We start from the raw sequence: 15,739 nt of genomic DNA, 5'->3' as shown, positions 1-15,739 counted from the left end.
AATAACTATTTTAGCGTCCTTAGGTAGCGTCCTTAGGTGTAACGACTAAGTTAAAAACTTGTTGTCACTACACCCCAAGGTGTACGTAGAAAACGCTTTTTGAACCGATCACAAGTTGAGAGTGATAAAAAACAAAGAGTTAGGGTAGAGTATCCGTTAAAATAAATAAATCTGTCATTCAAGATGGGAGAAATTATTGTGGAGAAGTTCTTTAATAAATTTGATAAACGCATGATATGAAATTGTTAAAGGGAAAGACAAATTTGTGTAGATTAATAGGTAATTATATAGCTTTTGTGTATAATACAAGAAGTAAGATTGACCAACTTTTTTCCGTATTTTTAAATTATACGCCAAATTCTTTATTTTTGTCCTTGTATCGTAATTGTGTTGGGGAAAATTTAACTTAAGCCTATTAATATTTTTATATATAAATCGAGATACCGAGAGAAGATATGATGATTTATTGTAAAAAGGTTGGTGTCCTTGAATAACAATTGAGAAGGGTAACGTGCATGCTTTTTAGCCATAATTTTGATTATTAGCTTCTGTGCCACCTCTAACTTATTTAAGTATTTGTGAGCTGCCCCACCCCACGCTAACAAACCATATCCCAGCACAGATTGCACAAAGCCGTAATAAACAATTTTTAATGAATTTTCATTGCAGAACCGTTTTAACTTTCTAAACAGATAGACATATCTCCTTAGTTTAATCACAAGTTGTGTAATATGATGGTCCCATCTTAGGTGTTTGTCAATGGTAACACCAAGATATTTGATGTGGTCCCTTTGAGATATACTTAGAGCACAACTACAATTAATCTGAGAGCAATCTGATTCATGGATTTTTATGTCATCATCTATTGTTTGAAATTTGTAAGAGTGAAAGGGAATATAAAGAGTTTTGGTGTAGTTGAGAGACAGCAAGTTTTGGTTTAGATAACGTACGAGTACAGACAAGTAACACGATGTGGATTGTTTGACTTGTTCCCAAGTATCTCCCACCACGTACAGTACAGTGTCGTCCGCATAAGAGACTATAGTAGCTCGTTCAAAACGTAAATTAATTATGTCGTTTATGTATAATAAGAACAGAACGGGACCTAGGATGGAACCTTGGGGAACTCCACTTACCACTTGTTTGGGACTACTTAGGGTACCATTGATTACAACCACTTGCTCTCTATCCGCAACAAAACATTTCAGTAACGACAAACACACTCCACGAATCCCGTATAATTCCAACTTTTCAAATAGGATGGAGTGTGAAACCGTGTCGAACGCCTTTGCAAGATCCAAAAAAACAGCTATTGAGGGTTGTGAAGAGTCCACAGCCGTATAAATATTAGAGAGTAACTTTGCAAGTGCGTCATCCACTCCTCTTCCCGTCCTAAAACCATATTGATTGTCAGAATATACCTCGTGACGATGAAGGAATGATTCAAGTTGCAGTTTTAATATATTTTCAAATACCTTCGATATACAGGACGTTAAAGAAATCGGACGAAAATTACTAATATTACAAGGATCACCACCTTTAAATAGAGGTTTAACTATTGCGGTTTTTAGAATTGTAGGGAAGTAACCATCAAGAATGCAACGGTTAAACAGTACAGTTAGAGGTTGAGCTATTTCTGTTATTACATTTTTTAACATCAGTGATGTTATGTTATCTATGCCGGAAGAAGTACTTTTTTTGAGTTTATTGATTGAAGACATAACATCATTTGCAGTAATTGGTAGGAAAAACATAGAACTTTTATTTGGAGTGATGTTATGATTATGATAGTCATATTTTTGTAACTTGTCAGCTAACAATTTCGGGACCTTAATGAAGTAGTCATTAAACATTTCAGCCATAACTATTTCGTCGGTTACCGTTTTCCCATTTTCGTCCTTTATCATGTGATAATTGGTTTTACTTTTATCTAGATTTATAGCTTCCTTTGTAATTTCCCATAAGGACTTCGCAGAACTACTTTTTGAAAATTTATTCATATAATAAGATTCTTTAGCTTTTTTAATTAGATTGTTTACATTGTTCCGTAATGTTTTATATACATCATGACGATTGGTATTGCTTTTATCTTTTAGATAGCTTTTAAAGGCACGATCTCTGTCTATCATCAAACTAATAATTTCATTAGTCACCCACTCCTTTTTCTTTTTAAGTTGTTTTTTTGCGCTTAGTGAAATTCTTAATGTAATTATTTAAGGTATCCAAGAAATATTTAAAACTATCGTCTAAATTTAAATGGTTTATACAATCCCAATCATGAGTTACTAAAGACGCCTTAACTTTGTTGTGATCTATAATTTTGTGAAGTGTGACATGTTCTGTTTGACTAGTTTTTGTAGAAGTTGCAGTAAATTTTAAGTACAGCGATAAACAAAAATGATCTGAAATTTTAAAAGTGGTAGTAATAGGCAAGATCTTGATACGATTAAAATCAAATTTTAAGTTAAAATGGTCAATACATGTTTCACTAAACTTTGACACTCTTGTGGGTTTTGTAATGCAGTTAATAAACCCATGTTCACTTAATGTATTTACGTATCTATCCTTGTGAGAACTCGTGTTAATTAAAGTATCCAGGTTAAAATCACCCGCTACCAGTTCAAATGGATTTTTGCAGTAACGAGTTATGTAACTTTCAAAAATATCAAGGAATTTATCAAGAGAGTAGGCTGGAGATCTATATAATGATGTTATATAAAAGTTTTGCCCAGCTACAACAACCCGAGTTCTCATAAAAATAAATCCTTCAATGTTTATCAATTTTGTTTCGTGAACTAAACTACTTTTTATGTAAACAAGGACCCCGTCCGCTTTATTCTGGTTACTTCCGTTAGAATAACAGCAGTAGTCATCTAGATTCGCATACTCTCCACTTCCACCCGACCATGTTTCAGTCAATATTATTATGTCATATTTTGAATTAAGAGTATCGAGCAGTACTTCCAGCTGAACAAAGTTACTATGAATACTACGGATATTAGTTTGAAATACTTTAAAGATAAAGCTATTTACTCCCATAAACTTGTGTGTAGTTGTTATATAGGTAGGAACATCATTTATAATCACATTCTCAACTTGTGGTAGGTCATCCTCGAATGCTACATTCATGACTGCAGGTAATCTAAAACAAAAAAATTAATTTGTTGCAAAATTCTTAAAACTTAAAGATACAAAACTTCCTCATGCCGATGCCAGTAAGAAAAACACACTATTTCTTTATCCATCAATAATAATATTAATGGACTACAAAGAACCATTTATTTGAAAAAAATATATATATCCATCATGATCGAAATTGAAAAAAAACTTCATCAACATCAACAGGCGAGTGAGAGCAGTTCTTCCATTGTTGTCACACAGTATTTCTTTGCGGATTGGTTTTCTCCAACTGAGATGAAGATTTTCCCGTCCAGTGTCCAAACGCGGCGGCTCCCATATTTTTTAGCAGCTTCACTTAGCACCATTCTTCTTTTTTCTGTTAAGTTTTCTCTTAACACCATACTTGTCCCTTTTAGTTTTGATTTGTTTGTAAATAACAATTGGCGAATTCTGTATGATACCAATTTAAAGATAATAGGGCGCGGTTTATCACCTTGCCTCTTTCCTAGCCGATGGCTTCTGTCCAGATCGTTGATATCGAGAGCTACTTTAAGATTATTTTGGGCAACAGCTAATATGATTTTGTCTGAATCTTCGTTGGTTGCTTCTGGGACTCCGTACAACACTAGTGACGTTCTTCTGTAGTGTTGGTTAAAATTATCCAACTCGTTAGACAGCTGTATGAGTTGTTTGTTTTGATCCAAGATAACTTTGTCCTGGGCATTAATTTTAGATTGAAGCGACTGGATATTCAAATTTATGTCACCGATTGATTGATGTAATTGATTAAATTTTTCGTCCACCTTTTCAAACAAGTGGTCGGAATGCTTCTTAAATGCTTTATCTATGGCATCGGTGACCTCAGGATCAATTGCAGCTGAAGCTCGTGTGTTAGGCATTATCAAATTCAAAAACAATTCGAACGTGTTCGACGAAACAATAATAAAGAGCCACTATCAGGATGTCAAGGTAATAATACTTGCATATAGACACACTACGTTCACTGTATAAGCTCAAGTACGTGATTTATTCGTGCAACGGCACTAATTTAACTATTGATTAAACTACCACTGTTCCTACTGCCACTGCTTGGTATTATAGGATCACTTTTAGTGAAAGATTTTCTCTGATTATTCTTAAATCTAGATTAATACCGACATCGACATTAATTATAGCTACATTCGGCGCGCGCCATCAATTCATTGCAAGATAAATGATTACATATTACAATTTCGTTGTGAATTGATTATTGTCCACATCGCTTTAGTGGGATTGCAGGAGTTTTTAATAAACGTATCATTTGCTTTCATTTTAGCTGATCTTATTTCCTTTTTATAAGTTAAAGATAAGGATTTCTTTAGGTCATAAAGGTTCTGAGAGCGGTACCTGTTATACAATTCACTAATGAGTTGTAAATTATCTCTTAAACGAGATAGGTTTTGCGAAAACCAGTTTACGACCTTGCCATCATTTTTTTTAGTTGTATTTCTAATTGGGAAACTAGCAATGTAAAAATCATAAATAATATCGTGAAAGTTCTTAAACGTACTATTAAAATTTTTGTGTTCTAGTTCGATACGCATGTTTATTCTGTTTTCATTTTATAAATCCGATCAGTAGTTCCAGAGAAAACTCGATTTAAATGGATTTGCAAAGCCACCTTCCCAACAATAACAATTATTCGAGAATATCACCTTCTATGTATCGCTCATCACAGTAATATGACGTTCCTTAATGTTGGTTATCATTGAATCAATAACATCTACTAACAATGACAAATACATGTCTCCAGTCAGATTACCGGGAAAAAAAAATTTTTTAATAATAAAATAATCTCTCTGAAGTTCGTGCTAGTCCCAGTTATAGTGCAAAGATGTTTCAGGAAAACAAATTTTCGAGTATGAAGAGTATGGCGTATATATCATGGATCAAATTGGAGCATGAAGTTTCGGAAAATCCAAATGCCCAAGATTATTAACAAAAAATGACATCTTTGCGGCGGTATGGCGGCCCGTCGGAGCGGTGTGACAGGATGATTTTCGTGAATGACTGATTGAGGGCTGATGATGGTCATAAAAATATGAGCTTGTAGCAAAACACAAAAAAAAAAAACAATCGACACGTTCAAATTAGTATGGCGGGTCATTTTGTCACCGACTACCAGAAAATTCAAAGAATTTTGTGTAGCAAATTGTCCAAAATCATTAAATTTTCCGACATGTTTAAACAAAAGCCACGCAATAACGGCATCACTCGCAGGGACCATTTTCATTTTGAGGAGTATTTGATAAAACCTTTAAATGGTCGCTATACTTGTAGCAAAAAAGTGTCACCATCTCCTATAGTGACATGAATATCGTTGAAAAGCCATCCCTCCCTGAAGATCGGACACAAGGAGGTCTTAAACATACTTGCATATGCCATTAAGAAGATGTTCCTACGATCATTAGTAATGAAAATAAAAAAATTGATTCAAAAACACTCCCTTAAGGGAGGTTAGAAAAGAATTTACGTATCAATAAGTACTAGTAGTGAGGTCGCTTAATGAAAACATATTTACCAGCCGGATACAAGCACCAAATTTTACATGAAGCTTCCCGAGGCGCTAACGAACAATTTCCGAAGGATTACCACTTCTAGAGGTCACTGAGAATCCCTTTTATAAGGGTTCAAACTCCTGAAAATTGACATTTTGCCATTTTTCTCAATAATAATTATAATATTATTATTATTAAAAAAATTTGAGTGACATGTACTGTTTTAACGCGGATTTTTGCACATTAACTGCGATTGCGTGACCCCTTATTCTTAAAAGTGGTATTTTTATTGTATTTTGTATAAGCTACGGTATAATACTGTTCCTCAATTTTTGGTCATACGATATTCCATAATATGTTAGGTACATCGACCACTTGAATCATTTGCTAATCGTGATTATGTGTTCCCCTACAAATTTAATTTCATATACTTTAATTGTACGTCAGTTTTGTCAAAGCAATTTATTGTATCAACAATTATTTAAAAAACGCACGCCACTGTTAATGGTTTTCATATTTGTAGATTTTTGCGAATCTTTAATAATATTTAATACAATAAATTACTTGGATAAAACTAACAAAAGATTAACGTTTTTTTCAAAGCAAAGTAGTAAAATTATAAAGTTAATTACTACAACTACATCAGTTTTTTTTCTTAAGTTTGATTACGTAATATAATACGTTTTTGCGGTACGACATCCAACAAAATGTACTCTGCGCATGTAATGAAAACTAGTAGTTGCCATTAGAAAAAATATGTCCCCCTTCGCAATGTAAAAGTACGTCACTGAAAACAAATTTAAAGTATGCAGCGATAAAAAGCTTCTAGAAAAAAATGTTGTTTTGAATATATACATACTGTTCAATTTTCACCCTGTAGGTATATACAGGGTGGTGACTTGCGTAACGCATCATAGGGATTTCAATGTAAAATTCATAACATGCGATTATTGGCTCCCCAAATTATTTTAGAACAAAAATGTATTAAGGTTTTTTGTAGAAAAAAATTTTTTACGCCAATCAACGGTATTAGTTTTCAATTTTTTGCATAATAAAGGCGGAAAATTGGAAAAATAAAACCCCCATCTTTTTCAATAATCTGTGATGCCATGGAATTTTATAATACAAAAACTACGCCAACATCCGTCATGCCATGGAATGTCTGCTATAAAACAAATCAAATTCTATCAAAAAGTATTATATTTAGAACAGCGAAATCATCATAAAGAAAGACCAAATTACTAAAAACGGTTTCCTAATATAACAATTTACAATAAATGTTCGAATAAGTCACCATTAACTGCAAGACAGTAACCAAGTCGATCATAAAATTTATTTCGAACTGCTGCTAATTGATAACTGGATATCTTTTTGTTTTAGAAAATTCCATGGCATCGCAGATTATTGAAAAAGATGCGATTTATTTTTTTCCAATTTTCCGTCTTTATATGAAAAAAAATTGAAAACTAATACCGTAGTTTGGCTTAAAAAACTTTTTTCTACAAAAAACTTTAATACATTTTTGCTCTAAAATAATTTGGGGAGCCAATAATCGCATGTTATAAATTTTACATTGAAATTCCTATGATGCGTTACGCAAGTCACCACCCTGTATAGCTGTTTTTTAGGAGAAGCTAATAATCAAGTAAATAAAGTAAAATAATTCTTAAAAGCTCTTAATCTTCATGAACCAATTCTATTTCAATGATTTGCTATGATCGATTCTTCTTGGTCTCGTGCTCGTCCAGTCCGGTATACCAGCTCCTACCGCCTTGAGCCACTGATGTTTCCGTAAAGCGGATGTCAGGTTGCTGGATGAATCCCAGTGCGACCAATCGTGCTTTCCGTTTCTAGATGGAGCTATCAGAACGCAACTTGTTCCTTAGAACCACACGGAAATTTTTTCAAGGCGGTCGACCATCTCCCAGGGCTCTTTTTCGAGAATTGAAGTCATCTCATCGACGATTCATTCGTCAGACCCGCCCAAGGTTCTGTCCCACTTCGTTATTGTCCCCTGGAATAACATAATTATGCTACTCCTTTTAGTCGTCACCTTCTCTGGTCGACTAGGACATCTTCATGGGGTTCCTCAAGCCACAGGTCGTGCCACTGCACCCTCCTCGAGCATGTCGTCCAAAATATGACGGTAAGCTGTACAGCAACATATCGACAGGAGATCTGGATTGATCTCAATCTCCCATGCCGTTTAGCTTATCAACCGAATCGAAAAAACTGTTGAGTCCCCATTTTCTGCCATGTCTTGCAGCGCCAGACTTTTCAACAATGACCGGCCCGTCTCGACTTCTCCAAGTTTTAACCACATGTTGCACGAAGTAACACCTTGAGTAATAGCCATACAGCCACAATTTTAAAATTTTTAAATGAGCATCTTTCGCTCATGTATACTTTTAGATATTTAAACAGAGCTGGGCAGAATACTTTCAAAAAGTATTTGAATACTAAATAGTAAATACTTTACACAGATCAAAGGTATTTGAATACTAAATACTTTTACGTCCAGCACAAGTGAATACTAGATACAGATACATTGAAAAGTATTCGAATATTTGTCACTCAAATACATTAAAAATTTAAAATAGTATACTAGATAAAAGTCTTAATACTACTTAAAAATCAAGTTATACTTTGTATGGGGTTAGCTTTTTTTATATTTCTATTGTTATATACAAATTTAAGGGGAGTGAAAGCGTATTATTATTATTAAATTATTATATAGGAGGTACCTACCAGGACCTTTCTTATACCAGTTATATCCTTAAGAATACGCGTATCAGTCGTCGTGCACATGATACGTACGCCTTTCTGGAATTAATCCTAGCGATTTTGGAACAGATCCTTTTTTGACCATCCGTTTGTCCGTGTGCATGATAGTTGGTTTAGAAACGTGCGATCGCTTTGAAAATTGGTACACAATGGTCTTAAGGATATTGATATAAGGAAGGTTCCTATCGTTTTTAAGTTACGTGGACTATCGAGTCAAAAAGTTTCGTTCCAGGATCGTTCGGTATTCAGTTGTATCGGATTTTTATATTTGATTTTGTGACAATGGAAACTTTCCCTAAACATTTCTAAATTGTTCTCAAATATTTGAATAACTTAAAAGTACTGCCTTTTTTTGAGGCCGGAAAAAAAAATTGTCTGAGATCGACCGGGAAAAAACATTTTCTTATAGAATTTGGCCAGTAGAATTCATAATTTCAAACAGTTTGAAGATTGGGCTACTAGATCAAAAGTTACAGCCCTTTGAATTTTTTTTCGAAATTTGTTTTTTGTCCATCACTTTTGATTGAGAAGTCTAATCGAAAAAGTACGAATTGTTTTGGATTCTACGCACCAAAATTAATAAGAAAAAGTGTTTTCCCGAGAAATTTTGGTGCAGTCGATTTTTGGTAAAGAAGGAAGGTTATACACTGCCTTTTTTTGAGGCCCGAAAAAAAAATTGTCTCAGATCGACCCGGAAAAAAAATTTCTTATAGAATGTGGCCTGTAGAATCCATAATTTCAAACAGTTCCAAGATTGGGCTACTATTTCAAAAGTTACAGCCCTTTGAATTTTTTTTCGAAATTTGTTTTTTGTCCATAACTTTTGATTGAGAAGTCTAATCGAAAAAGTACGAATTGTTTTGGATTCTGCGCACCAAAATTAATAAGAAAAAGTGTTTTCCCGAGAAATTTTGGTGCAGTCGATTTTTGGTAAAAAAAAGGAAGGTTATACACTGCCTTTTTTTGAGCCCCGAAAAAAAATTGTCTCAGATCGACCCGGAAAAAAAATTTTCTTATAGAATGTGGCCTGTAAAATCCATAATTTCAATCAGTTTGAAGATGGGGCTACTAGTTGAAAAGTTACAGCCCTTTGAATTTTCTTTCGAAATTGGTTTCTAGTCTATAACTTTTGATTCAGAAGTCTGATCGAAAAAGTACGAATGGTTTTGGATTCTACGCACCAAAATTAATAAGAAAAAGTGTTTTCCCGAGAAATTTTGGTGCAGTCGATTTTTGGTGAAAAAGGAAGGTTAAGAATTCAAATACTGTGCGAAGTATTTGAATACTTCTCAAAGTATTCAAATACCTTGCGAAGTATTCGAATACTAAATATTTGTGAAAGTATTTGAGTTACAAATACAAATACTGCTTCCATAAAAGTATTTAATTACAAAGTATTTGAATAGTTTAAAGGATTTGAATACTAAAAAGTATTTACAAAAACGAATACTGCCCAGCTCTGTATTTAAATTATATCAAAAAAGATGGCTAATTTGTATCTATATATTTCAGACTAAAATATTATATAAAGGGTGTCGCAATAAGAGCGACGGTTTTTAGTTTTTCCAAAATACGCAATTTTTTGATGTGATGAAGATCTTTTTATTGCATTATAAGGTAGACATGTTTGATGTTTCGAATGAGTATGAGCAGAAACCTTCGTTCCTTTATAAAATGTTTGGGCTCTCCCATGAGCCACCTTTTAGATTATTTGATAACCAGTTTGGATATAATTTGATCTGATCTCGGTTCTCAAATTCTTTAATTTTATTCCTAGTTATCGATTCATTGGTGTTTTCCAAGTTTTTTCTTTTCATTACAGGGTGTTCCAATTTCACGTCTCACCGCGAAGACCTCGGTTACAAGTTCGTTAAATTGAAACAATGATCCTAACGATTTCGCATATTAAAAAAAGACCGTTTAGATTTCAATATTACTATATATAATTTTTTTAAATTTTGAAATACAACTGAATGTTGCAATTTTGAAATTTTCTTTTTACACCAACAATGGTAGAATTGGAAGCCATGACATTAGTAAAACACTTTTTAATTGACTGATTATGATTTTAACTAGATATCACAACGAAAAACAGAAACGGATTAAATTAAAAAAGAGAACTCCTACACTGGCACCGCTCTACAAAATACTCTAGACGCAAATTCTCCCGTAAATCAAGAGAACGCGACCTCTGACCTTTTCAAAAGTAATATCAACGAACTTATATTTCTAAAACAGGTTAACGCACTGTGCGTTTAATGTACCTAATTAATCAATAATTTGCTGACGACTCCACCACATTCTGTCTTATCCCTAGCTGAAAAGAGGAAAATTTCTGAACCTGGTTGTACATCTAACGTTACAAATATTAATTAGCAATTTAATTAGCAACATGCGCAAAAATTAAGGGATGAAAACAAATACATAATATATATTTTTTTTAAAGCATGTCTGGAAGTTTAGTGTTCTATCTTAACGATCGAACTTCTTCACTAACGGAAAAATGTTGGTTGGATTTGGATAGCTCATGATAATGCAGTTATAGTTGCTCTTCGCTAAGAAATGGAAATAAACTAAACTATAAAATCAATTGAATAAAGATTGTGCTAATATTCAACCCAATGGATCTCTAATTGGTATGGATCTGTCGAAACGCTATACATTTACTAAAATATTCGTATTCTGGTCTGCTTATGCCCAATTGGTTCTTCCCTTTTGGCATGTAAAAGCAAGAAGCTTTTATAAGTTCGCTTAGGTTTGGCGTTTGGTAGAAACTGCATTCCCAAACTGCATGTAGGATAATTGCACTTAATTTGAATGGAATTCACAAACGCAATAGATATTTTGACCCATTTTGGCCACGTATACCAAATGTAACGGTATCGAAATCGCATTACGTTTCAGAAACCACTACTGAACACAGAAGAAGCACGTAGAAAAGCGATGTACCAAGTTCTAGCAAAAGAGCAACAGTACACCGCCTCCCTACAGTTTGCAATTACCAGATTCGTCTCCGCTCTCGCTGAACGAAAAGACCTAATATCGCCGTTAGACCACCGACTCCTTTTTCAAAATTCGGAAGAGGTATCTGCCAACAATCTGAGTCAAGTTAAAATTGAAATTTCAGGTGCATCGTATCAGTGAGGAAATACTAGAGTGTCTAGTGCCGGAAGATGGCGAACCCCAGATACACCTTTTACTAAAAGTCTACCATTCGAAGCTATCGGATATTATAACGTCATACAAACGCTACTGTTCCGGTATTAAAAAGGCGGATTGCATTTTAGTAAACAAAACTCGAAATTCCAATTCGGACTTCGTACGATTTTTACAAACGCCTGCGGTACCGCGAAGAAGACCCGACATTACTTCCTTTATACATAAACCCCTAGAACATTATCGCGAGATTTTAAAGTTGTTCAACGTCATTTTAAGTCAGACCAAAGCGAACCATGACGAGTATGCTCTCATTAGTAAAATTGTTCAGGATTTGCAGGTGACAACTTAGAATTGTTGGTGGTGATGAGACTGTGGTGAGTTCTTTTAGATAGCCTATAGGGAGATGACGGCCGAGGCGGGACTGATGGAGCCGGTTGGGGAAGGTAGACCTCTACTATCCGTTCAAGATTTAGAAAATCGCCTTGTGTTCACCAAGTGCAAAGTAGGTTCGTACCACAAGAAAAACTGACTAACTCCTCTTTGCAGCCTTTCGTTTTAAGTAAACCGGGTAGGCAATGGATTTTTGGCGGTGATCTGGGTAGAGTAGAAGGAAGGAGCGTCAGACAGTATTGGACGTTGCTATTTAGCGATTTAATTTTGTTCGCCAAAGTGTCGAGGGATAGGGTTTTGTTTATAATTGAAGATCCGCTTCCATTGGTGCATATAACTGATTTACTCTTTAACGTTAGGAAAAAAGGTGAGTGAGCTATGGTAAGCCCGGTATAGTGCGGGAATCTGACCCTTTTTTAGCGAACGAATTTAGGTTAATAGTACACCCGGGTGGAACTGCGGCGAAAAGTCCGACGATACATTGCGGCCCGGATTTAACACGAACGCCGCGGAAAAGTTCGAATAAAAGGTGTATCGTACTAAGGGCCCCCACAACTGAACTGAAGGCTGTTTGGCAAAATTTGTTACAACGACAGATGTAAGTCTTTGATTAACTTTTTTGCACGCGTTTAGTACTACCATAGATGATACAGGAGTTGGTGATATAGTCGCCTTAGGTATTAGTGCCAAAAACCGTCAATATGTACTGGAATATTTTGTTGCTTACTATCCAAACAACAATAAGGATTTCTCCCAAATCATAATTTCTAAAATGTTGATAGCTGAAACGGATTCTCGTTTGGTACAGCGGATATTGGTCTAAAACAACATATTCCAATACGAATAGATAGGGAAATAGAGCTTAGAGAATCCGTATGTACGATTTGTGTGCAAACTTGAGCAAAACCTACATACGAAACCGCGAGTGACGGATTTTGAGTAAAAAGTAGTACTTATAGTGATGTTGTTATGCACGCAGCTGCCACGTTAACGCGGGCATGGAAGGCAGTTCATTTAGCAGCCCATTAGAGTCTCCGGACGTTCCGGTGACCTCATCCGTTGGCACCCTTCAATCGACAGAATCGCTGTCGATCCGTCGCCAGGTGCGTCTGTGTAGTGGTCAAAACAACCGACCATTAGAACCTCTTTGTTTGTCCGCACGAAAATGCTCCTCGCTTCCGCAATCTCCATTACCGGCCCAAAGCTCATTAACCAAAACTCCCGAAACGCCATCAGCTAACACAACCCCTTCACTGCTGTCCGAATATTCGCAAGCCTTCACTTCGCACTTCACATCAGAGAGCAGTCTTCTGCCTAAAACCCAGCTTTCGGAAGAACCTCACACCCCTTCCGCAATTTTAACGCCGTCGACTGATTTTGACGCTAGCTTTAAAGAAGATATCGATTATTCAAAATTCGACGAGGAACTGTTGGACATTGCAAATTTTGATTATGAATTCGGAAACCTTAATTTGTTGTAGCTTCATTTTTCGAAAGCAAAACCAAAGATCTATTTTTGTACAATTCAAAATTCTAACTGTGTTATCGATGTGATTCTTTAAACAGAAAAGATTACGATATATTTGTACCAATCGACTGTCTTACTTGTACCTTTAATCAATTTTTATACTACTATAGTTTTATTAATGCTAGTTAACCATAGTTGGCTTAGAATTATATTGTTATAAGTGTAAATGATAAATAAATCTTTTGTTTTTGATTCGAGTTTGTTTTTCTTATTAATAAGCGACGTTTTTCAGACTCCCCAATGCCTAAACGTAGAAAGCTGTGGCAAGCAAAAGCAGTTAGACGAAATAATAGAGCATAAATGTAAGCAGTTGGGAAAGTGTAGCAGTAGTACCAAAGGAAGCGCCATACACTTAGAGCAGTGGATGAAAGGTCAGTTGGGCAGAGACCAAACGCTCACACCCGAAGAGGAGTCTGATTGCGAAATATGGAGCGTGGACATGTTGCGGAGGCGAACGGAGGAGCTCATGATAAGTGACAACCGAAATTCGCCTAGGCATTGCGAAAGCAGGTGCGAGGAGCTTATTTTGTCAGATCACAGTCCGTCCAAGAGCACAAGCCCCGAAAGCCAGGTGAGCAGCTCAGTGTTCGATGTTCAGTGTTGTGTTATTCCTCCTTCCCTCATCTAGGTAACCGTTCGTTCAAGCCCGAATGCCAAAGAAACCGTGAGAGTATGCCAACAATGCCACAACACCTGCCGGACTAACCCTAACGCTCACAATTCCAATAACAACATTAACCATAGTAAGTGCACCGAATATAACAAAAATGCAATAAACCTCAATACAACGAACCTATACGAAGATAACATTATCTGTGATGAATTTGGACGTTTAATGCTAATGGGATTTAGTGCAGTTAATCCGGCCGCTAGTTTGGTAAAGCTTGATCCCTTTTCGCCTCTACCCAAAATATCAGTAGTCCCTCCAACGCCCGATACTCGTTCCGAATTTAGATATAGTGAGTCTGTATGTAGTAGAATATCGACGAGTCAGGTGAGATTGTCGGCGTACTGTCCCAAGAAGACCCCAATACCAATCCTACGTTCTTTTAGCTAAACAATAACGAATGTTCTCCCGACGATTCCCCCCAAGACGAAGAGCAACCCTATCACTCGCTCAGCAGCTCTAACCCGACGCTTCGAAGGTTCGGTACCGTCTCGAGTCTGGAGCGCGTTGGTTCCGAGGAAACCGACGAAAACGACGAAGCCGAGACTTCAGAAAGTGAGGACGACGAAAGCATGGGCATCGACAATAGGGGATTTAATCCGCCGACAATTAGAGGGTGGACAGCACGTGCTGGTGCGTTCATGTCTGAGAAAATGGCGTTTTTTGAGAGATTGGGCGAGGACTATCGCGCTGGAACCGGGTTTTTTGAACGGTGAGTTGAATGTGATTTAAAAAAGTGAAACTGAAACTCGCTATAGTTACCTAAAATCGGGAGACAGTAAGGAAGAGAATGGCGAAGAAGACGAATGCGAAAACTCGGGTGCAACGTCCGGTGAGGAGATTTGGGGAACGCCAACAAGTGGAGATATGGACGATCCCTTGAGCTCAAATTACGACACAAAGCGTTCGGTTAGAGCTTAGGTTTTTAAGCATGTTGCATGCATGTAGAACTTAGTGAGTGTTTAAATGTGATCTTAAGACCACCTGTACGTATGCAGCCTAATGGCGGATCATTATCTTCGGACAACGGCGACGATACCGAATTGATGATGGATGAACTACTAATGACTCCTCCAATTGCAAGTGCCAATTTACGCGGTCTACTTCCGCGAAGAACCTTAGAACCGTTAATGGAAGAAGACTCCGATACGTGTACATCCTCTTCTTCGTCGCCAGACGGTTACACCCCTTCACCGCAACAGGTAACTAACGCTTTTTTCTATCCACGCATCATGCGGATGAAAAAATTATATAATGCGTTTAAAATGTGGGCAGGGCAACGGAACTGGCGATGTTGCTGACATTTGCTTGACTGCTGCGGAAGCTCCAAGGAGCATCCAAGAACAATCAAATACACCTGCAGTAGCATTTCCAGTCAAATCGACAACACCCAGAATTCTCCGATCGGACAGTTATCGGCACATAATCGAAGACGACGAAGACAACGCAAATTTTTTCAATCGTTTCAAATCAAATGCGAAAATTATAAATGTTGAAAGGATTCCAAGATCTCGAACCATTAAATTGTAAGTATCACTTTGAAATTATTATTTC

The 15,739-nt window shown here is 36.2% G+C and overlaps 1 protein-coding gene across 1 annotated transcript in view; it reads left to right on the top strand.

The window, feature by feature from the left end:
* The first annotated feature begins 7,797 nt into the window (after window positions 1–7,797).
* The window catches only part of LOC116167112, a 13,183-nt gene continuing 5,241 nt past the window's right edge, over window positions 7,798–15,739 (top strand). Inside the window, exons 1-13 of the mRNA XM_031482352.1 lie at window positions 7,798–7,803; window positions 11,346–11,525; window positions 11,569–11,937; window positions 11,989–12,102; window positions 12,147–12,357; window positions 12,411–12,588; window positions 12,970–13,093; window positions 13,751–14,089; window positions 14,147–14,512; window positions 14,572–14,897; window positions 14,944–15,094; window positions 15,184–15,387; window positions 15,461–15,711. Of these exons, the coding sequence (XP_031338212.1) occupies window positions 7,798–7,803; window positions 11,346–11,525; window positions 11,569–11,937; window positions 11,989–12,102; window positions 12,147–12,357; window positions 12,411–12,588; window positions 12,970–13,093; window positions 13,751–14,089; window positions 14,147–14,512; window positions 14,572–14,897; window positions 14,944–15,094; window positions 15,184–15,387; window positions 15,461–15,711 (2,819 nt within the window). The remainder of the gene's footprint in view (window positions 7,804–11,345; window positions 11,526–11,568; window positions 11,938–11,988; window positions 12,103–12,146; window positions 12,358–12,410; window positions 12,589–12,969; window positions 13,094–13,750; window positions 14,090–14,146; window positions 14,513–14,571; window positions 14,898–14,943; window positions 15,095–15,183; window positions 15,388–15,460; window positions 15,712–15,739) is intronic.

This window comes from Photinus pyralis, unplaced genomic scaffold (genome assembly GCF_008802855.1).
Source record: "Photinus pyralis isolate 1611_PpyrPB1 unplaced genomic scaffold, Ppyr1.3 Ppyr1.4_LG3b, whole genome shotgun sequence".
Classification (NCBI taxonomy): Eukaryota; Metazoa; Arthropoda; class Insecta; order Coleoptera; family Lampyridae; genus Photinus; species Photinus pyralis.
The sequence above is the reverse complement of the archived record's forward strand: the minus strand, read 5'-3'. Positions and strand labels throughout refer to the sequence as shown.